We start from the raw sequence: 23799 nt of genomic DNA, 5'->3' as shown, positions 1-23799 counted from the left end.
ACAGGGACACCTTAAGCGGCTAGAAAATAATATTTACATAAGCATCACAAATACCCTTAAAAGTGCTTGTACGTGGTTGAAAATTCAATAAATTAAAATGAATATTTAATATTTCATTTATTTTTGAGGTATTTTTAGTTTTTTTTCACGCAATAAATATTATGGAAAATAATTTTTTGTTGGCCTTTCGAGTGAAAAATATTTAATTTAGTCATATATTTTTATTAATTACTAGCTTTAGGCGCTGGTGCTATATTTGGGCTGTAAATACTGAAAAATATCACCAAAAAATTAATTCCATAAAGCCAATGAAATCTTTTTACACCCAAAGTGTGGTAAATGGTAGATCGTTAAAGAAATAGCAAATAACAGCATTCCCAAGAATAGCCTAAAAATATATACATGTATTGTACATATTTTTAAAACTATATATTTCTGTTTGCATTCAAAACTGAAGTTCCAAGAAAAATACACTCGTTTCCCTCTTCAAGTAAAAGCCTTTGCGGTGGCTGCCATTTCTCCTACTTTATAACAAAATCAATATACCCCACTTGACGCACACACCGCCCACCGCCCCAGTCACTCTTCCACTCATTTACTGGCTAACACACACACACACACACACACATTGAAGATAGCGACAGATATACACGCGCTTAACGGTTTATGAAAATTACACACAGGTTATGGCAATGGATTTTGCCTTAACACTGTGTACACGAGGTAGGGAGAATGGCTTTTTAAAGGTAAGGGATGGGGAAGAATAGGGTAGGAGACAGAGGGATAGAAAGAGAGTGCCTGCTAACACGCACTTTACGCACACGTTAACATTGAAGGACGATGCATATCAAAAGATATGTCTGCTGGTACCATTACCTCTCTTTCATTTCATTTTTCTTCCATTTTCCTTTTTTTCTTTTGATTTTCTTTATGTTTGATTTTAATTGAAACGACACACCGCGCGACAGCTGACATTCTGTGCAGAATGCGGCTCCTTCAAGCAGCATCAGAGATATCTGGCACTTTCCATAAGCGCAAGTTTGAAAGGATTTTTCGCAGCAAAACTGAAATCGAAATCGAATAATATGCGCTCGTGTGTGTGTGTGTGTGTGGGGCACACAAAAGGATTTTCCACAAAGGCAGCTACGGAAAATACGAGTGGGGAAAATACATTGAACTATAAGCATATGTATGTATATCTTATGGTTTGGTCATGGAAAAACTCTGAATGGGAAAGTTCTCTCTGGCGTAAATTATGCAGCGGCTCCAAAATGCGTGCAATATTTATTTGTATCTCGGATTTCACATATTTCCCTCTCTTTCGTTCGATTGATGATTGAGATTCCTCTTCTTTTTTATCAAGAGTGTCTGCTGAATATATGGGAATCATATTCCATGGTTACGTTTCACACATATGTATGTTATAAATAGTTTTCTTTCGAATAGGAATGAGTCGCTCCTCGGGCAGTAGTATTTGCCATTGCCACACGAAGAGTCTGTCTGCCTGGCTATGCCTGGGGCATCAAAAATTAAACATTTTATGTAGCTTTCACCCTACTTTAAGTATAAACAAGACATCAGAGAGTCGGGGAGGAGGCGGAGGAGGAGCAACAGCAGTTTGCCCTCAATTGGGGGCGGGCCAAGTGTCTGTCGCTCACCTTTTTGGAATGCAAATGACTCGTGGAAAGTGGCCCAGAGGCCAACATGGAATAGTTTTAGAGCATAAGACATGGGACATGGGATATTTACATGAATGTTTCGCTTGGAAAATGAAGATGTTTACACTGCCTTTTGTTTTGTTTTGCTTTGTCTTGCAGGAATGAAGCCGCGTATTAAGAATCACTTTCGGGCCCATCAACTCTCCATTTGGTTGCGTCTTATACCGGAGCTACATCGCGCTGGCATGGAGGATGTGATAGCTAGACACAATCTGTTCCGAAATCACGATGATATGGACCTGTACGAGGGACCTGTTAAGCCGGATCCATTCGGTATATCAACAGCCACATCCTCATCATCCTCGGGGTCGTCGTCGTCGCGCCTCCTGCTTGTCGATGAGCAATTGATGATGAAGAAGGGACGCGGCCTGAATGCCTCAGCCTATTTGAATGGCATATTGGGTGGTAAGTGTTAACCTTAACCACACCCCTACACCCCTACACCCCCAAAAACAAACACAGTTACAACTGCGTTCTGGGGTCTCGGAGCGTTTCCCTGCCACTTACACACACACACACAGCCACACAGAAAGCTCCCCAAGGACCGACACGCCTATCGTCTTTGTAGATGTCCCTTTTGGACCTTTGTACCATTCTGCAGTTGTCGTTTAATACACTGTGATTTGACAAAGGCCAAAACCCCAACGAAGGGTGGCGAAAGAGAGGGGAGAGGGCAAGTCTGTGGCCTTTTGGACGAGGAGCTTTATTTAATTGTGGATTCTGCATAAAACGACAAATTAAAATACAGCGTACAGGACTTTCTTTCCTTCGATTTCTGCCTTAACGCTTTGTCGCATTCAGTGAAGTACCCTTTTTGGATGCTTTTCGATGATGAAAGTGGGTGTACCCTGTACATAGGAGGCCTCTTCCTTTATTTCCTGATATATCTGACGACATTTCAGTGTAAAATCCTTTTGTTTTGGGTTCAAATTTACTTCAATTAAATCCAGACAGAACTGGCCTCATAGGTGATCAAATATTGAAGACACATAGCCACAAAAATGTGTACATTGTACGCACATGTGCACATTTGTCTAATAACTGAGGCAAATGAAATATATTACGTATACGCCATGTGTGGTCGGATAAATGTTTGGTTCTGAAGGGGAGAACCCTCACTCAAAATTCAAAAGAGAAGCCCCTCTTCTTATTTATTCTTTCTTTTTGGTTTCTCCTTTCTGTTGAAAATCAACACTTTTTTTTTTTGGCTAGCAAAAGATTTGTGTTTACTCGTCCTTGTGCACGTCGTCGTCGTCGTCGTCGTCGTCGTCGTCGTCGTCCTGGGCCTAGAGTCCTCTGTTTACTTCACTTTTGTGGCCAAGTGGAAATTGCAAAGTTGGCATTTTTGTGACTCCCAAAACCCCTAACCCTCTTTTCTGCCATGACATTTCCATTTTGACCCCAAAGAACTTCTCGGACCTCCAGCTGGGGGTGCCGACCGGACCCGTTTGCTTATTGAAATTACGTCCATCCATGGGAGATGGCACATGGATGGAATATGGGGGTTCTTGGCTTTTGAATTTATATTGTGCCGAGTGCTGACTTTGGAAATGCACTCAACTGTAATCTCTACAAGTATTAAGTGTGTGTAACCTTTTTTCTGGGGCGCCAATCCATTCATTTCCCCTTCCCCTACGATCCTCTTTCCATCTCTGCCTGCGGCATAAATTCTCTCGTTTGGGGTTGACTTTCCCGAGAAAAGACTCTAGTGTCTAAGATGCCACAAATGCAAATAGCGCATAATTTTAATGCACTTGCATGTACTCCTCCCCTAGTGCCGTTGCCATCATCCCCAACTTTCATCCATATCATCCCCTAACTCGGATGGCAAGTCATTAAACCAGTTTATGTAAAACTCGTTGGCGGAAAACTTTTTCAACACTTAGTCTAAATTAACAGCAAACTTTCCTCCGCGCTTTCCTGCACGCGCTTTTTCCTTTATGTTGTTCGCCATTTTTTAATAAACTGTCCCTACAGCGCTCTCTATGTGTGTGCGTGTGTGTGTCTGTGGCAAGTGCAACTCAAGGCGGCAGCAGCTGCGTTGCTTTGGAAACACACTCCTCCGGGAAAACCGGGGAGAGACTGAGAGACAGAGAACTCAACTCAAACATCAAATGCTTGCATTCGGCGGTAGGTCTGGGGGTGTTGGGCTGACTGTTGGGCGTGGCCGTTGCAACTGTTTCTGCGACTTGGCTTCGACCGTCGCTGTCGCTAGCTTATCTCAAAGTCAAAACTAAGACACAGTCAATTTTAAGCGAAACTTTTCCGCAGTTCCACTACGAGACCCTCTCCCCAATGCGCACCCACTTACCCCTCGAATACAGCCCGTCTAGTTACCCGCAATTCCCACCTCTAGCTTCCCTCTATTCCACCCTCTAGGTACCCGCAATTCCCCCCCTAGCTACCCTCTATTTCCCCCCTCTGACTATCATTGCTAAGTTGGCCAATGCAAAATGCATTAACATTAGCTTTTTGGGGGGACCAGGGCATGGAAATTGTAAGAGTGTTTTCTCTCCCTGCTAAAATTGTGTAAATTAAAAAACACTAGAAATTAAGCGAAGCTTTATATGAGCACACAGCCGAATATACTCTCCGTGTTAATCGGTAATCAGTTCCAACGATCACTTGGGCAGCGCAGTCTTCGTTTTTATATTCCTTCATTCTCCCCCTCTAGGCAGACCGATGCTGAGCGACGCCACGAGCAGCGCTGCTAGAGAGAGAGAGATAACGAGCAGCGCTGCTAGAGAGAGCGGGCGGCTTCTGCTTTGCATTCTGCCTGCATAGCCGACGATCTGTCGGCTGTCGGTTTTCGGCTTTCGGATCTGTCTCAGTCGAGTCCAGAAACCTTTATAAATTGCAGCAGTAATTTGTCATAGCTTTGCTCTCTTTGTCTCTCCGTCTTCCACGAGTCGTGGACATGCATGAACTTGCACGGCAGAGAGTGCGGTTTGTCTGTCAGTTAATATGAGAAATAGTCCCTCAGTAATTAAGATTATTTGGGGTTTTGAGTGTCTTTCCTACATTGCTTCAAATAAGAACAGCTTCTGGAATTTAATGATTTTCGTGAAAACCGTTTTCCACTCTAAATGCTGATTGGAAACGATGCCTTTAAAATTTAATTTCCATGACTAATCTGTGACAGACAAACAAGCAGCCACAGAACATCAGAAAACAGCGGACAGGAGAGCATGACTTGTGGTGGCCTTGTCCGCCTGATGGGCGGGGGTGTTGGAACCACAGAGCGACGAGCCACAAAGACAACAGAAAATGTTCATTTCAATTAGTGCAAGAGGCCAGAGAGCCCAACAGCCAGCAAATGCTGCTGCGAAAACTAAATCCTCCGCCCATCAAAACAAACTTACAGGCAAACAGAAAAGAGACACAAAGAGGGAGAGAGAGAGAGAGAAATGGAGATGGAGATGGAAATATAGAATGGTAGAATGGAATAAAATCTAGGAGACAGAGAGCGGACACAAAAGTGGGAATAGAAGATGATAAAATGCCTGAAATGCGACAAACAGCTGTCAGCGTGACAGCCGACGGACCCAGGCCACAAAAAACAACGCCCATCACGGGTTGGGTACGAAGAGGAGAAGAGTCTAGAGATTGGAGTTTGGAGGAAAGCCCCAGACACGCTGGGAGGCACCGAACGACCGACAGAGAGAGAGAGAGAGTCACAGTGTCATATGGACTCGACATACTTTGACATGCTTTTCATTTAAGCGTTGACTTTGCCAACTGTGCCGCTGCCTAGCCTCTCTGCCCCATGCCCCATGCCCCATGCGTCCTGCCTCTTGGTCTCCAACTGTCGTCGTCAACGTCGCCACCTTAGCCGTTGTCGCTGTCGTTGCCTTTGGTTATACAACTCAACTCTTTCTTTCTTTCCCCCTTTTTGGCCATAAACAGGCGACAGCAATATGCAACTAAAAGCCAAAAAATCCACAAGAACGAGCCACCGCAACAAAACACACAAATCGAAAGACGTGCAAAACTGAAAACCGAAAGCCAAGAAAAGGCTATGTGGAAATGGAAAACAAGTTTTTCCCACGAAGTTTAAGTCGCGCCAAGAGTTGAAGTACTTGGATTTTGTATTTTTTCTACACAGTTTTTTTCGTATTTTATTTTTTTGTTTTGTCTTCATTTTGATGGAATACTCGAGGATCTTTTTGTGGATTTCGTAGCAAAAATTTGAAAGAAGATAAATGTGTTTGAAGATTATAGGAACAAAGGATTTCACACTCTCTAACAAATCAGCTTAGCCAGCTACCAAATTCTGAAACACAGTCCAAAGTGTCTGGTCTCTACCCAAAATTTTCCCCATTCTTAAGCCCTCAAAACGAGGTCAAATCGATGCCTAAACGTGGCTAATATTTCCTCAAGTTATTGCTGGAATTTTCCTTGGGATTTGGACTGAGTTTTGCAATCATTTTGCAAGTAGAGTTTTTCTCCCACGTTTCCCTTTTTACACTTTTTTATTCAACTGTCCAGAATATAAAATTATTTCCATTTTCTATGCTCCCATGCACCACTTAAGGCGTAGCCTCCTTCACGTCCATTGTATCCGTCCAAAGGTACGCGACTACGGTGGAGGGGGGGAAGGAGTTGCCAACACACTGTGTGGAAATGTCTGTGAAAACAAATGGGTTTTCTCTTGCCCCCAACCGGCCCCTTGAAAATGTGTATTTGTCATTGTCTTGGCATTGTTTTGGAGTCCTCCTTTGGAGTCCTGCTCAAGTGCTTCCTACACTTGGCATTGTTTTGCATCAAGTGTGGGGATGATATGAATGAATGCCATACGAATGTTGAGGAGAGATAATGGAGGAGGTGGATGTGGATGTGGATCTGGAATGTTTGTCTGTAAAGTTTTGCTTTTCAATTTTCTGCATATCAAACACAATTTCGGCCCAAAGTTGTCTCCTCTCTCAAGATTAAAGACTTGTGGCACGTATTTTGCATAAATATTTTCCAAATAAATCTCTCCTAATAATCCCCCACCCACTCCCCACTAACCTTGGCCCTTTGTCTCTCGATAATCGTGTGAAGATTCACAGCTGCCATTCAATGACTGAGAAGAGAGCTTTTCCAATTTCCATTCAAGTGTGGCATTTAATTTACTCAAGTTTTTTTTCCCGTTAACAATAGAACTTTTGGCATCAGGTGGGGGAAGAATACAAAAAAAAAAAGGGAAGGAACCAATTTGGAATTAGCCTCTCAATCTATACATAATTCTCAGCCATCAATCATGACTGTGAGTGTGTGTGTGTGTGTGTGTGTGTGGGTGTGTGGGTGGGAGGGCCCTCAACCTGTCACTTGTCTACACTCTAGCGAAACACTTGAGACCGAGACCCCTTTTGCGCTCTGTTTGTGGGGTGCAACCCTTTTTGGTGGGGCAAATACCCCATCTGGAAGCACTTTCGACCCTCTCGACCACTAAGCTTTTTATCATTTCGCTCCATTTTGCATTTAATTTTGCGCACAAGTACGAAAAATACTTTTGCTCCAAGTCTGTGTGCAGCTTTTCGTTTTAATTCCTTTTTATTTTTTTTTATTTTAATTTCGCTTTTCGTTTCGCTCCTCCCCGCCCCCCAAGCAGATAATGATGTTTACGAGGACACATGGCCTCTGTGAAGCATTGAGCCTGAGACAGAGACACAGAGACCCAAAAAGAGAGAGAAAATAGGGCCCCTGCTTAATGTGGCTTTAATTAGTGGAATCACAGAAAAAAAACAAAAAAGGTGGAGGAGACAACCCCAAGCCATAAAATCAAACTGGAAATGAGGGTGCTTCATGGAATGTCCTTGCATAAATTAGATATTTCTGCAGCCTCAGCTCTCATCCTCAGAAGGGGCAACCTTCGAAGGACATTCGGTCGGGCGGGCACATTTATTAAGTGAACCATTTCAATTTTCAGTGATAGTTTGACATTTCCCTCCCAGCCTTAATCAGCCTTTTGCCTCCCCTTCAAAAAACGCTAGAATTATGCAAATTTCCCCTCTCACAGAGAGAGGGATTTTCTTTCACAGTCTTTTTCGTGGGCTAAGCCTCCCTTCCACATGTTGCTTTATCCTCTGCCAGGCAACGACTGTTACCTGATTTTCCTTTCTATTCCCCATTTTTCACTGGAATTCAGGTCACAGAGAAAAAGAGAGAGTGTGTGTGTGTGTGGGTGTTTCTGTGCGGGTTTTTATTTATTTTCTTTTTTGTTCTTGGGAAAACTCTTAACCAGAGCTTAGGCATCATCATGGCAGAGAAAATTGATGATAGGATAAGGGACATGAAAGAACCTTAAATAAGGCCAAAAGGCGGGAGCTAAAACTGTTTATTCTGAGGATAACCCCGAGAGACCTCTACGAAGATGGAATGGAACATAACCGTGCTTCCTTCGATCAATTTCTCATCGTTTTGCGTTGTCGAAAGAGTGTTAAGGCAGAGGCTCCAATTAACGCATCGGTTTGACCTCATTTCGAACATCTTAAAGATGTAAATTAACCAAAAAGAAAGTGCAGTACTTGTAAATGCAATGGAAATTGTGTGTCACTTAAAAACAATATTTTACCGCACCCCAGGCGGCCGCATCGCCTCCCATTTGTCGTACGAGTAGGGACATTACTCATACGACCCCATGGACGATGGGCGATGGGCGCCCTTCCTGTGAAGTAAATAAGCAAAGAGATTAATATGCGATTCTGTCGCTTCTCCTCCTTCTCCTTTTGCAGTGACCACCGTGGAGCCGAACAATATGTATACGACCTGTATACCAATTGGAGGAAATTATACGAACGGCGGTGGCGGTGGCGTGTTTGCACCGACAACACTGGCGAATGCCTCGTCGGACACTTTGGCCTCGGGCTTCGAGGCCGCCGGCTATGCGGCCTATTCGACGGCACTGAGCGTTACCATTGCCATTGGCTGCAGTCTCCTGATACTCAACGTTCTCATCTTTGCGGGTGTGTATTATCAGCGGGACAAGACGCGGCTGGAGGTGAAGACATTGCAGAAGCAGTACCAGCAGAGGAGCATGCACCAGCAGGTGCCGTATCCCCCGGAGCCCATCAAGCACGCCCACTACCACATGGGGCACTCGCAGAGCTCCGCGAATGTCATTGTGGATGTGGAGAGTCATCCGGACTCACAGGCGGGACAGCAGGCAGCCATGATGCTGCAAGCGGCCGCTGCGGCGGCAGCAGCTGCTGCAAATGAGGCAAAGCCACCGCCTCCTCATATCTGCTCGAACACGGGCATGCAACAGCAGCAGCAGCAGCAGCAGGGAGACCGCAGCAATGGTCCAATCGAGAGCTCAAAGGTGGCCACAGATGGCATGGGTAATGTCACCTACAGCACCAGCTCTAAGCAACAGCAACATCAGCAGCAACAACAACAGCAGCAGCAGCAGCGGGAACATATGCAAATCAAGGGCGGGGGCACGCAAACCTTTGGCAGGGGCACCTCGAACGCAGCCAATGGAGGAGCTGGTGGCGGCGGCGGCAGTGGTGCAGGATCTGGAACGGCCTCCGTTGTCGTGTCCGGCAATAGCGTCAGCTACAATCCCGGCATGATGACGCTCCCCAAATCGGGAACCTTGCATCATGCGGCAACACTGAATTATGCGCGAAACGCCTTAAATCTGGCGGGTGGCGGCACTGCCCTAGTGGATAGCCGTGGCAATGTGCTGCTCACCAGCGTGGCACCCGTGGGGGGACACCCGGGCATGGGCGGGGCCGGTGGCGGCTCCTCGGGCGGTGGAGGTGGCGGCGGCGGTGATTGCATGACTCTGCCACGCAATCTCAGTCTGGCGGCCGCAGGACGACACAATCCCACGACAGGTGAGTGCCGAAATCAACAACAAATAACTTTACCTTTGAAGCAGGAGATGTGGCAGCAACAGGAGAGAGAGAGAGCAAAAGCAGAGTCGGGGATGCAATTGAATTGGCTCCCGCTCCAGCTCCTGCTCCTGCTCCTGATGCTGCTGCTGCTGCTGCCAAAAGTTTCAAGAGTTGCAAGGGCTCCTTTTGCTGCTTGTGCCACACACAGCAGGCGGCAGGCGGCAGCAACAATATTCTGGCGCTGGGTAGCAATCAAGAGCTGAAATCTGATAAGAATTCATTTCATTATGAAGTGCCGGGTGGTGTTCTCTTCACTGCCTTCCCAGCGCTCCCTGCTTTCTCTTATCCCCTGCCTTGTTTTCTTCGTTATTCGATTTCCAGCAAATGAATTTTGAGATTGAAAAGAGATTTTTGTGTGAGAATTTCACGCTTTTTCCCAATGATATAAAATACAGTTTGCATTCCGCAAACAGTACGAAAATAAAACTTTAATGCGGTTTCCTCTACCCCGGGGAAAACTTTATTGAATTTTGTGAAAATATTGAAACGGAAAACCAAATCGAATTAACAACAAATGTTATTCGTTAGCCAGTGAGCCATTCAAGGAAAACTTTCAGAACTTTTTCAGGTGTTTCCGAAATTTCATTTAAATAATTTTTCCATTTAAAAGCAAGGATGAAAAGTAAGCAAGAAAACTTGTTTTCAAAATACATATATGTTGTGCCATAATTGGGGTTTCAGAAACATGTTTACATTTGATTCAAATTGGTTCTCCGCTCTATCCTGGGCATTTATATACTTTTATCAAAGAATAATACTATTTTTACATCAACTTCCTTGTGCGACGGTAATTTTGTAGATAGAGATATGGAAATACAAATTTCTTTGTAGGTCTGGATGAGTAGATTATTCTCTTGTACTTTCATAATTTTTTGTCGGTTTTAGAGGCATCCATTGCCACTGAAATTAATTATTTTAAAAGAAAATTTCATGGCCTTTGATTCGTGTCGATCAGGTGGATACACCTAAAGATATAGCGACCCAAAGTTAAAGTTTCTACCATTTTTAATGTTTCTTCAATCTTGGCATTTCTTCTTAATTTTTTTGGTATGGTATGGTTCTATTTTTAGAAGTTTATTCTTTACTGCTATAAAATCTCCACAAAATAAGCTACCAATCATTTCAAATGTTCCAAAAATATCTAATGTACGAATTATTTAGTATATCAAACCCTCACAATACAAAGGAAATTGCAATTTCATGATCAACTCTTTAAATCCCAAAAAACAGAACTCCGTCCCCCACTTAAGGCCTTTCTACCACGCCCATCTGTTTTGTCAGAATGAAAGAATGACGGAGGAATGTTTGACCTGTCACAAGAATACACCCCTATCCACTATCCTTATACCCCCTGAACCACTAGCGCTCCTTAATACACATAAATTTCCTGCCAAATCATCCCAAACAAACGGAAAATATTGCTTAATCAAATCGAATGACCTTCGTGCCCAAAAAAAGAAAGGTCTGACGTTGCAGAAAGCATCTAAAAGCCGAAAGGAAAATGTCCGCGTGAAAATTGAAATTGTTCTAATCAGCCAAAGAGGGGGGGAGGGGGTGTGAGTAGGAGTAGGAGGAAATTGTACCGGCGGCAAACACGTGTTATTGAATCATTGGAAAGGAAAAACGAAATACCAGAAAGGAGGGAAAAATACAAGCCAGAGGAGGAAAAACATTTACGCTTCGCTGCGGGTCAACGGACTTTTGACTTTTGACCAAAACGGACCCCCGCCCCCGGCCCAGACATTGGAAGTAATCCCAGATCCAGGACCCGCCTCGGGTCTACAGCGGAAATTGTTGTACAAATTAATGCTCCACTGATTGCCAAGGTTTTTTTTGTCCTTCCAGACTTCTGTTTGCTTGATGAGCTGTTAAATATGAGGGGATAGGGGGGGGGGGGGGGGGGGGGACACTGAAAGTTTTCCCACCCGCACAGAGACGTCACGCAATGAAGTCGTTATGGAACCACTTGAAGAAATATGCCCACAAAATGAAATAAAGATTCGTTTTGCGATTGTATCTCTTGCACATTACCATTTTGTGTAAGTCACGAACGACATGATTTTTATGATAAGATTTTTGCAATTTCAATCGACAGACAAATCTAAAGCGATTCCATTTATTCCCCGAAGGTACAGCGGTACAGATAGCGCTAGCCATAAAACAATCCCCCACCACTTGTGGGTGAGTGCTACTCCTTCAACCGCATTAGGCCAATAAAAAAAAAAAAAAAGAAACAGAGAAACGCATAAAACTGTTGGTTTTAGTTTATGCACAATAAAATGAAAGCATTAACCGAGCCAGCGGTGCAGAATAAGAGCCGGGAACATTCTGCAGAATTATGTGATTTTTATGGCAGAACCCGCACCGGTGGAAAATCCCCTTCAATCTCTCTCCACTCCACTCCACTGCTGTGTCTCCATCGCACCTGTTGTTGACATATTTGTTTCGTAAATATAATTTTTTGGGAATCGATAACAAATGGAATAACCAAAAATGGAAAACGCATGAAGCTACTGGTCAATGCCCCGCCCCCCAGGAAAACCAACTGGTTTCCCAGTATACGTAGCAATTGTTTTTCCAAATAACAAAATACCTGCCTCTGACAGATGAGCGAGGGGGAAACTCTCATTTTCCATAAACATATTAGGGTTGAGGCGTCGACCAGCAGATCGATTTATTTCAGCTTTTGGGATTGACAGATAATTTATACAAAAATAAAATTTGAATTGAGGCAATGGTGGGGATATTTATAAATTGAAATGTGTCGAGTTTTCCAATTATGGATTTCGATTTAACAAAAGTTTATAGTTAAATAATTAATTAAATTTAACTTTGTCCATTGGCTGGGTGTTCATAGAAAAATACCAGGGAGTAATAGAGTACTTAACAATGCTAGAAAAATACTGTAAAGTACCAGAAAATATTATAAAAATACTATGAAATTACGAGAAAATACGAGGGGAATACTAGAAAAATATTAGGAAAAAAACTAGAAATACCAACAAATATTTAAAAGATGCTAGAATAAAGTATTACAAATATCGAAAAAAAACTAATAGAAAAGTACTAGAAAAAATACCTAAAAAATTACTAGAGAAAATACGAAAAAAGTACTAACAAAACAAGTAGAAAAATACCGGAAAATACTACAATAATACTATGAAACTACAATAAAGTATAAACAGAACAGATTAATACCAGAAGCATACCAGTAGAATACTAAAAATATATGAGGAAATTACTAGAAGTAGACTAGATATATACTAGAACAATCTACTGAAAATACTGGAATTATCTACCAAAAAGTAATAGAAAAAGTATTTCCAAAAAGTACTTGATACCAAATACCAGAAAAGTACTATAAAAACTACCAGGAAATTTACCGGAAAACTTTTTCAAGAAATGTCCAAAGTTTTTCCCTTTTTTGCATCTCCCGTTTTTGGTCTTCATCTGAAGCAATAATCAATTAAATTTGCCCCATCACAAATTTGGCACTCCATTTTCCTTCCATTTCCACTTTCAAATCACTCTTTTCTCTACTTTTATTTGCGGGGGGGCGGGGGGTGCAGGCGGGCGGGTTCACGTTCACTCAACACTGAACCAATTTCCAAGTTTCAGGGAATTGGAATTCCATTTTTAGCTACTTGAGCAGGTTTATGCACTTCTTACCAAATTTTGTCAGCACTCTCGGCTCTTGGCTCTCGCTCTCTAATTGCTGGTCGATAATGGCTGAAAAGCTGGAAAAATAACACAAGCGGAAGCGGAAGCTGCGGTGGCTGGGAGGGTGGTTGAAACTTGAGCCAAATATACATTTTCCTGCACATTTTTTTTCTTCTACTTTTTTTGGATTTGCATAGAATATTTTCGTGCTTGTAGATGATTTAATTTTACGCTCGCGCCTTAACGGAAGCGAAAATTTCGTAGTGGTTAAGTAGAAGATGGTGGTGGAGTGTTGTTGTTGCCACTTCTGCCACTGATGATGATGATGATGATGATGTCGTTCCTTGTTGTTGCCGTTCAGGTGGCAACGTTGTCGGAAGTGGCGAGTGTTTTCTCTGTTGGCATTTTGAGCGCTCTCTGCATTATTTATAATTATTGCGAATTTTCATATAATTATGCGTGGGCGCATATTTTCAGCATCTTTCAACCCACCCCAAACCACTTTTCCACTCTCACTCAATTTTCTTTCGTATTTCCCTACTTTTTTTTTTTTTTATATTTAAGCAGTGAGAAAAGGACACTATAAATATTAAATTCCGCGGTAGTTTGTGTCTGGTGCCGAAAATCCTTGCGTAATTAATGTTTGCTCGGAGAATTTTGACACTCAGCAGGCAGTGGCAGTGGCACATTCCAGAGACATTCCAAAAGCGATGGTCTGCGGATTATCTGAGATTTGCTGAAATTGTTCAACGGCAGCTTCACAAATGCCTCATTAGTATAAGTTGGAGTTCCTTTAAATTGGCCTTCTACTTTGGCATTTATCAATATTTTTGCCAAGAGAATTCATAATTTAATCGAAGGTTAAGTTGGGTTTGATATCCTGACAAATATGTCTGATAATTCATCGTTTTATGAAGACAAAGACCAGATAAATTGAGCTTTGATTGAAATGAAATAAACATAAAGTTAATTGTAATAGGAATTGCTTTCATTTTGCACCCTTTTCCATGAAATATTCTAGCAAACTACAATAAAAAGCACCAGAAAAACAACAGAAATAATACTAGATAAATGAAAACTAGACACATGACACCAGGATAATAGCAATAGACTTTTTCTAGTATAATACTACTATAGTCCCCTAAATAATACTATCGCAGACATCCTATAGTAACACCAGAATACCTTTGAACCAGTCCTCTACTAAATCATCAAACAAAAATCTTTATCCGGTTTTTACACACACCCTGACACCCCGCACCCCACCACAGACACCCACCCACCCACTCATCCATACAAAAGTTCAATTTAGGGGAAATGCAAAGTGAATGGAAAAATGTGTTGCCTACTTTTTCGGGCCAATTGGAATTTCCTGCGTATTATGCAGCAGAACAAAAAAACTTTTTGGTTTTCGGCAAAAATTTGATTAGAGACTTAAAACTAAGCTCTGGCATACAGCGGGGGGAAGGGGCGAGCGGATTGAGAAGTTTTTTGGTCCATTCAATCGATAAAAATCCTCAGTCAGCCTTTTTTTACGTTTTGTGGGGGGGTGTGGGGGTTGGGGAAATCCTTAATCATTTTTCATACATTTTTACATTTTTTGGCAGAGCTTTGAGCTCTTTTGTAGCCCAGCGTTAAGCACTCAAAGTGAGGCTATTTCACAAATGTACATACATATATGTTTTTTTGTGGCACTTTTCAATTTATTCAGCTTTCCGAGTACTTTTCATAGAAAATGGAGCACAGAAAGGAAGTGGTGCTGGGAAAAAATCAACGAAATTGAGTAAAAACAATGAAGCGTAAACGATTTTTGCTGACATGTGTGGGGGGGAGGTGGGAGAGAGCGAGAGAGAGAGACTGCATAAATATAATAAAAAATAAGGCAGCAAACAAAAGGCAAACGCGAGTTGCCTGTTAAGAGGCACAAGCATGAAGAGAAAAAAGCGAAAGAGAATATATGTATGACTGAAGGGTAGGAGGGAGACACCACCCACCCAACGTATACATGACGTGACATGATTGTCATCCACATTGTCAACGACAGGCAAAGGCAGAGGCAGAGGCAGAACCGCAGAACAACAGTCAGCCGGTGCCGATGCCGATGCCGGGACATAAACAGCTTCATACAAATGTTATTATTGAAATTTCCACAGGGCGAGAGAGAGAGAGAGAGAGAGAGTACCACACAAAAAGTGTTTTGTGTGAGGGGGAAAAAATGATGAAAAATCTATTTGCAAAGCAGTCAAGTCCTGGTCCCCCGCCCCCCTTTACACCATTCCCCTGCTTTCCACCAGCATATGTTTGCCGTTTGCCTCAAAATGTGCCCTTCTTTGGAGAAAGAAGAAACCAAAGCAAAACATTATTCGAAGCCCATCGAATGGCGTCCGTCATCGCATTTTGTGTCGCCCTCCCACTCTCTGGGCTGGTCCCTTCTTTCATTTCTTTAGTTTTATTATTTCGTCTTTCGCTTTGACTCGATATTCTCCCCTACCGAAAAAATAGTTGTCGCACTTTTTTCCGCATTTGTCCCTTCTATTGTTGTTGTGCATTGCGCACATAGTTAGAGATAAGACAATATTATTTTATTGCCCCTGGCAGGGGGATGGGAGGCGACCCCTCGTAGCGGTCAAGCGGCCAGGGAAGGGTCGTTTTTATTGGCGACAGAAAACTTCAGTTAAAGCGAAATATTTGTGGTCTCGGCCATGAAATGTTTTTGCATCCGAATCGTTGGCTTCTACAACTACAAAATGTCCCCCTTTTGCTGCTGTCATTACCTCAGTCCTTGGCACAATTAAAGGACTCTTTGTAGAAGATAACTTCGTACTTTTCAATGAACTTTCATCTTGAAAGATAAATGGATTTCATATTTGCTGATACTGATAACTTTTCTACCATCTGGTCGGGCCATTTGTCATCAATCAATTAAGATGAATTTCTGTTGTCAAAGATGTCAAAACTATTGCATAAACTAACATTAAACCCGAGAAGGAGAGTTCTGTGACGACAGCAACTAATAAATATTTCAAGGGAATGGCCAATGGACTGGGCCTGGCTCTGACTCTGGCTCTGGCTCATAAATATTTCAAGGGCTGACGGGATCTTCTCTCCCTCAACTTTTGCCTGGTAGCACTAAAATATGTGTGGGACGTTCATTTCCTTGGCACTTCCTTGGAACGCAGACAGACGCATGTAATACTTTCCCTTTTTTAATATTCTCATTCAATTTACTTTTGTGCCCCCGGTTCTGCCGTTCCACTCATCCTCCTCGATTATTGATGACATGACAAACAAGGTACGATTTCCGCTTCGCTTTGGCCAGCGCCAAAGTTCGAACATCATTTTTCTTCCACCGACTGGTCGTGGCTCTGGCCCCCCGATTGTGTATTTGTATGCACATTAACTTCATTTTGCAATCATGCGCGCCATAAATCCAATTTAATTGTGCTGCTCACTCACACACACACACACACACACACAGCACACACAAACTAGCGGGAACGTCAAGGAAAAGTTTTGTTTTTGTTGGGTCGAATATTGAGATACCCCTCCAAAACCTGCAGAAAATTTGCCACAATATCCAACCAACTTTGTCTTTAGTTGCAAAAAAAACATACATATGGGTCATTAGAATGGTTTACCTCTGTTCTATAGGGTATTTTTGTACACGCATGAGCTGCTTGAGTGCACGATGGCGTATACTTAATTTTTGCTCGTTCGTGCGCTCAATTCCGCTTCCGCGCTGCTCTTCTAACTCAATGCTAAATAGACGCACATAAATTTCCGCTGCTGCTCTGCCTCCCCCCGCCCCCCCCTTCGATTTCCTGTTACGGATTCCAGATTCCATTGGATTGCATTTTGAAAAATAGATTTTTTATGCTGTTGCTTCCAGCTCCAAAGCTGCTTTTGCTACGCTCTGGCGGCTCCTTCTCCCTGTCTGTCTGGTTTCGTATCCTCCTTTGATTTACTACGCACAATTTCGTACCTTTTTGCCCGAGATCCAGCAGGTTAAAAGTCCAGTGTTCCCATTGTGAGTGGCCTGTTGTGATTTATGTTTGATTGAAATGCTTTAAATTGTATGCTAATCGGCGACTTTTGTTTGGGCGGGGCTGGGGAATCGCATTTCAATGCTGCCAAAATGTTTGCTAATTTAAAAGCCATTTTCGGCTTTCAGTTCGAATATCATTTGTCAGAATTTTACACAAACCAAAAAGTGGTCAGAAATGGTGGATAAATGTACTTTAAAATATTTTAAATAATTTTCAATAATAAGAAAAATATACCTATTATTTTTAAATCGAATTTGTAATTCTAGAAAGTGTTCAGCTTTTGCTTCGACTTTCAAACTTTATTTAAACCGTTTTCAACTTGTGTTCTATCTTAATCTTCTTATCCTTCATAGCCAATATGTTCTCCTCGCCCTTCTGGCATTAGAATAAATCACTTAATCCCCCATATGGGGGAGAGCACGTTGCACGCTTCTTCATTTTAATTGCAGAGTCATTAAGTGCATCCTTCACTATCTCTTGACCATAAATCCCAGGGGGGTACAACCACTCTCTACCGCTCATTTGCCCCGCTATAACATGCGCTAATAAGTATGGTGTATAATTTTTTTTTAATAATTCCACCAACTGTCACGGAGGAAATGGCAAAAATTCAGCAATAAATTCCTCTACGAGGCTCATTAATGCAACAAACGAGGGGAGGGTAGGCTCCCCCGTCCTAGGGGACCCCACGTCGACAGGACAATTGGCTGCACTTGTGTGTCCACTTAGTTTGGGGCCACAATATCCACAGCATGGCTGAGTGGTTGCACTCCACTGACAGGCCATCCCCTTGATCCCCCCGCCCCCTTCGCTGTTCATGTGCTTTTAAGTGAGTTTCCATGCGGCTGGCATTTCTGCTTTACACTTTTGCCCGCTTTAGTTGGGCTGGGGGTTTGGTGCAGGCATTTCCGGTCTTGTCATTTCATACTAATCAACATCCGTTTGAGCGGAACAGCATTTTTCGGAACAACATTTTCCCAACTGCATTATTTGGCGGCATGGCGGGGAGGATGGGTTGATTGTAATAGTATTTTCGATGGGGCATTATACGCATTTGTTGCAGCATTTGCATTGTAATTGCAATACAGTGCGTATAAGTGATGTGTGTGCATATAAATTAGATTTGCGTTCGGGACTCGCCCTGAACTATGGAAATTGAAAATTTATTGCATACCACACACACAGATACAGCAAGAGGCACGAGGCTCCAGGCCCACATGTGGCCAGGGGGGGAAATTACGCATACGCAGTGTTTTGTTAATTTTATATTCATAAATGATGGGCCGCCGTTCGTTCCGGAAACAACTCCTTGGGGAAATTGCATAACGCACTTTTCGCCCCTTTCGTTTTCCCTGCTGAAATTATGGTGGGACTTATGGTGGGGCTCTCTGCTTTGATCTCTGACGACTCCGCCACTCGACGGACTAGCCAAAAGCCCCAAAGAAAGCACCATAATCCGGTACATTTCACTTTGAATGCTCTCTTAGGCATAGTCTCGTAGTCGTAGTCCAGGCTTTTGGCCACTTGACTTGCGCACCAAATGCCCCGCCCGGGGGTAAAGTCCAAGCCATAAACATAAAAACCAAAAGGGCACCAAAAGCCCAGCCCTCTCTCTCCTTGGAAAGTATTTCCTCTAATTAGTGAAAGTCGGTTTTTGGGAGCAGGGCTTATGGCTTAGGAGTTTGGGAGGGTCCTTGAATGACTAATGAAAATTTTCGTTTAATTTTATAAAGATTTGTCACAGGAAAAAGCTACTTAAACTCTTAAGAGGTTATATTTTTAGCCCGGAAATATATCTCAGCTGCGTGAGAAATTTTCATCCTAAAATGTACACCCTTCGGTCTCTTTTTACCTGCGAAAAAAGTTATTAAACTCTTCTCTGAATGAACTTCTATGAACACTCAACAATCCCATCAAGTATTAAGATTTTATTCCTCTGTTCTTCAGTTTTTATTACAGCACACACACTCCTCACGTTTTCATTTCACTCGATCTCTATCTCCCTCTCTCTCTGTCTGCCTGCCCGTTTTTTCTGCCAACTCACCAATAAAACTGCATTGTGTCTATAGAACGCCAAAGCGAAAGGCAAACAAATTAGTTCTATCGAGAAACACATCGTAAAAGAAGGAACGGCAATGGGAGAGTGGGGTAGAACATCGAAATATTAGACGCGTCAATGGCTCTGCACATTTTGCACTTTTGCAATGCGAATCGAGGCGAGGCGACAAGTTGAACAACATCCAAAGCTAAAAATCAACACAGACAAAGAGGGGGGGGGGAGATGACAGCACTGAGAGAAAAGAGCAACAGGAATGAAATAATCTTTGAACTAGAGCCCTTCGTGAATGCTCAGACGAATTTACTCTCAGTGTTGATCGGTAATCAGTTCCAACGATCACTTGGGCAGCGCAGTCTTCGTTTTTGTATTCCTTTATTCTCCCCCTCCAGGCAGACCGCTGCTGAGCGACGCCACGAGCAGCGCTGCTAGAGACAGAGCGCTGCTAGAGAGAGCGGGCGGCTTCTGCTTTGCATTCTGCCTGCATAGCCGATGATCTGTCGGCTGTCGGCTTTCGGATCTTTTCCAGTCGTCTCAAGAAACCTTTATAAATTGCAGCAATAATTTTTCATAGTTCAGCTCTCTCTGTCTCTTCACCTTCGGCAGCCGTGGACATGCCTGAACTTGCACGGCAGAGATAGAAGGCAGAGAGCCTGCTGTTTGCCTGCTATTTGGGAGATGTCTATCCACAGCGAGAGCGACTCATTGACAATCTAGCGCGCTTTTTCTCTCAGTATTGGCAGTGTTAACTGAAGAACTGGCTTCTGTGTTCTGGGGAAACCTATGTACATACACATATAGTACGTATGTACATACGTACATGGCCAATTCAATGGAACAAAAAGTGCAACCAACTCTGATGACTCGCATTCTGGCGCCGATGCTGTCTACATGAGAATGATGCCCCGATGCCGGTGCCGATGCCGATGCCTCGATGCCAATGACGATGATAGAAGGGGAATGTGTGTTTAATGGTTGACATTGTTGTTTACAAATTGACTTTTGTTGGGGCTGCTGCAGACCCGACTCCTCTGCTTCTCTCCTTCTACAACTACTGCCTTTCAATAAACATTTGCTTGATAATATGCCAACATATGCATAACGTATAAACGTACATAGTACATAAGTAGCTTACATCGCTCTCTTCCTCTCTCTCTCTCCCCTGTCTGATACTCGCAGAACTACAGCAATATCAACAGCAGCAGCAGCAACAACAGCAATCGGGCAAACATCAGGCAAATGGAAATGTTCTGACCGGAATGCCGTCGCATCATATACGCGGACCACGCCCACCGCTACGCACTGCCTCATCAACGACCACCAACAGCAGCAGCAATAACTCGGCCATGGGCGTGGCCGGGGTCGGTGTGCTGCTGGATCAAACCCCCTCCGGTGGCAGTAGCAGCAGTGGGGTAAGCAGTGCGCCCAGCTCCTCAAAGGGCCACCATACCCACACGCACAATCATTCGGGTGTGCACCTGGTGCATCAACATGGTGGCGAGGGCATTGTCATGACCTCCTCCTCCGGCCAGGGTTTGGGCGGACAGCAGCAACAGCAGCAGCAAGTGCCACAGGCGGCCATCGATGAGATGCGCGTCTGATAGGTATCGGTCTTTGAGTTGGACTTATAGTCATCAGAGGGGTAAGTACTCGTAACAGGGCAGGGGAAATAAGTGGGGGGGGGGGGGGAGATGGGAAGATAAAGTATCGAAATACACTACAATTTTATTTGAATATCGAAAGGTGCATCAGAGGTACTCTATTTTTCTTCATTTCCTGCACTTCTTAGTTGCTTTCCTCTTTTTGTGGGTGCACTTGACCTGCTTCTTCTTTGGGCGTTTAACCTTAACCACCTTCTTCTGCTCCTCCTGCTCTTTCATTTGTCTGTATTCAGGACTCAAGGGATTCTGGGTAAACTTGCATGTAATGTGCCCACACGCATTGACCTTGGCATATTCATACAGATAATATTTATTATTCATTTCGCGTATAATGCCAAAACGCAGCCCCACATCGAGGGCCTGTTTCAATTGCTTGGCGAAATACTTCTGTCGCCACGTGCAATCCAATGTGATTAGGACAAACTCCACAATATCCTCCCAGTCGCAGGGCGGCTCCAGCGTCTTCAGGGCCAGTGTTAAGTAGTCGGCAAATGTGAGCTTCGACATCACCACAAATTGGGGCAGATATGTCGATGTCGGAAATATTTCTGGTATATACTTTTGCCTAAAGAAAAATGACACAAAACGCAAAACGACTACCAATTTAAGGTCCTCCCTCGCCAGGGAAGAGGAAGAGCACAAAATGACAAACATGTGGAAACCCTTTTAGAGGCATACCGACAAAAAAAAGGGAGGCACACACAGGGATCTCTGATCAAAAAATAACAAACGGCATGTCAAACATTCAGCAGCCAGAAATGTGCTCCCTCTTTCTTATAAAATAATGCATAAATAATATAAATAAAGTAAAAATAAAAGGAAAGAGCACGTGCTGCTGCTCATGGGCTCTGGTGGGCCAAGATGGGCCACAGAAATGTCGCCAGTCAGTGGGTTGAAAAAAAAACATGAACAAAATGCGAAAGTCACCAGACCAGACCGTAACCCGGGTGGCCTGGCTTGCCAAGGTGCAAGGTAATTTGCGGCATGCAACCTGGCAACCCGAGAACCCCAAAAACTTATTTATTGTACCGCGTACTCGTAATTTGAGCTCAAACACAAATTAAAACTGCAAGGTGGCCAAAACACACAAAAAAAAAGTAGTGCAAATATCATTAACTACCAGTTTTTGAGGAGTTGGCCAAAAGAAGGTGGCACAACAACAGCCAAAAAGGAAGTACAACAATAGCCCACGGCAGGAGCAGGACCAAAACGGAGCAGCATTAATTAAACAGGCTAAAATACTCGTACTACGCGCAGTTATTTGGTAAATTATGGATCATAAAATCTCAACAGGTTTCTGAGTTTTATTGGCACTAACCAAAACTCTGCTGGAAAATATAGTTCGAAGTTCGTTCAGCATTTAAGGAATATTTAAGGAATAGTAATCGTAAAAGAAAAGCATGGCACAGGCAGCAGAAAACTATAAATCTTTGCACAAGCAAATTATAATTATATTTATAAGCAGAGGTCGTTATATAATTTTTATACCAAAAATTAGTTTCTGATTTTAAATATAAAACTCAGAAATAACTAAAATTTGTAGTTTTTATAAAAAAAAAATTAAAATAAAAAATCTTTGGCGATTTAAATTATTTTATTTAAAATAAAAATTCAAATATATTTTGAGCGGGGATATGTCTATCAAAAAGTGCCATATCTTTCCTTTGGTATATGTCCTTAAGTAAAAGAATGAAATATTAATAGGAAAAATAATAAGAATCTGAACATGAATAGGAATAGGAATAAATAAATATTATGCTATAGGAAATTAATACAGGAAATAGTAATTAAAAATATGTAATAATATATGTAGAAAATTCTACAGAAATCTGTCAACATTTTGCAGGCTTTCCTCAGGGATTTTGAAAAAATTAGTTCTCAGATTCTCTCAGAAAAAGCCTCAACTTCAGCAAAGCCTCAATAGCAAATGAATCTCTAATTTTATTTTCTTTGGTATTTTAAACCAGCTCAAACCCCTAAGCCACCACCAAAAAGATCCACCTACTTGAATCCCACTTTCGCTAAGAACATTTTTATCTGGTGTCCACTTTTTCTGCCACTTCTGGATGCCCCTGTTTCCATTTACATATCACATGTACATACATATACTCGTATGTATTCTTATGTGTCTGTGTGTGTGTGTGGATCAGGGGTCAGTATTTCACGTGGCATACAATTAAATTTGCATTTCTTTCTACCTACAGGGTGTGGGTGTGGGTAGGGGTATTCGTTTTCTCCACCTTTGCCGCAGCTTCCTTAACTTTTAGCTGATTAACATTTCTGTGCTCTGTGCTCTGTGCTCGGTGCTCTGTGCTGTGCTCTGTACGCGTTGCTGGGCGCTCGTGGAAAATGCAATTTTCCTTGCCAGCTAAAGTGAAAGGGGGCCAACGGCAAATGGCAACTTTTATGTAAATTTACACCCACACTCTCGGGCACCCGTCAAAAAGGGCAACGACGAGGGGGCGTGTCGAAGTGTATATGTGTTAAAAGCGCAATAAACATTAATTTTACATTCTTTTTCTCTTTCCTCTCTCTCTCTCTCGTATTTCGCTCCTTTAGCCACTCTACTTCCTTTTGGGGTGCCCAACAGTTGTTTAAGTTTCTCTTTATATCTCGTATGCCATTTTAATCAGTGGGTATTATGGTTTTTCATCAGGTGTTAGAACGAAAGTATCAAAAATACTAAGGGCATACAGGAACATACAGGAAAACAGCATACTTAAGGGGTCCACAAGATTTTTTGTGATATATTTTCATCCGCCAGTTTTAGTGAAA

General features: G+C 42.7%; 1 protein-coding gene across 3 annotated transcripts in view; it reads left to right on the top strand.

Moving 5' to 3' along the window:
- The window catches only part of Nlg4 (Neuroligin 4), a 39961-nt gene that overhangs the window by 12183 nt on the left and 3979 nt on the right, over positions 1-23799 (top strand). For 2 of the 3 annotated variants that reach the window (XM_002137970.4, XM_033385227.1), the window contains exons 10-12: positions 1818-2123; positions 8435-9541; positions 20543-21005. In XM_002137970.4, the coding sequence (XP_002138006.4) occupies positions 1818-2123; positions 8435-9541; positions 20543-20964 (1835 nt within the window). In that variant the 3' untranslated portion in view covers positions 20965-21005. The remainder of the gene's footprint in view (positions 1-1817; positions 2124-8434; positions 9542-20542; positions 21006-23799) is intronic. The other variant, XM_033385230.1, reaches the window with a different exon arrangement.

Source organism: Drosophila pseudoobscura, chromosome 2 (genome assembly GCF_009870125.1).
Source record: "Drosophila pseudoobscura strain MV-25-SWS-2005 chromosome 2, UCI_Dpse_MV25, whole genome shotgun sequence".
Taxonomy (NCBI): Eukaryota; Metazoa; Arthropoda; class Insecta; order Diptera; family Drosophilidae; genus Drosophila; species Drosophila pseudoobscura.
The sequence above is the reverse complement of the archived record's forward strand: the minus strand, read 5'-3'. Positions and strand labels throughout refer to the sequence as shown.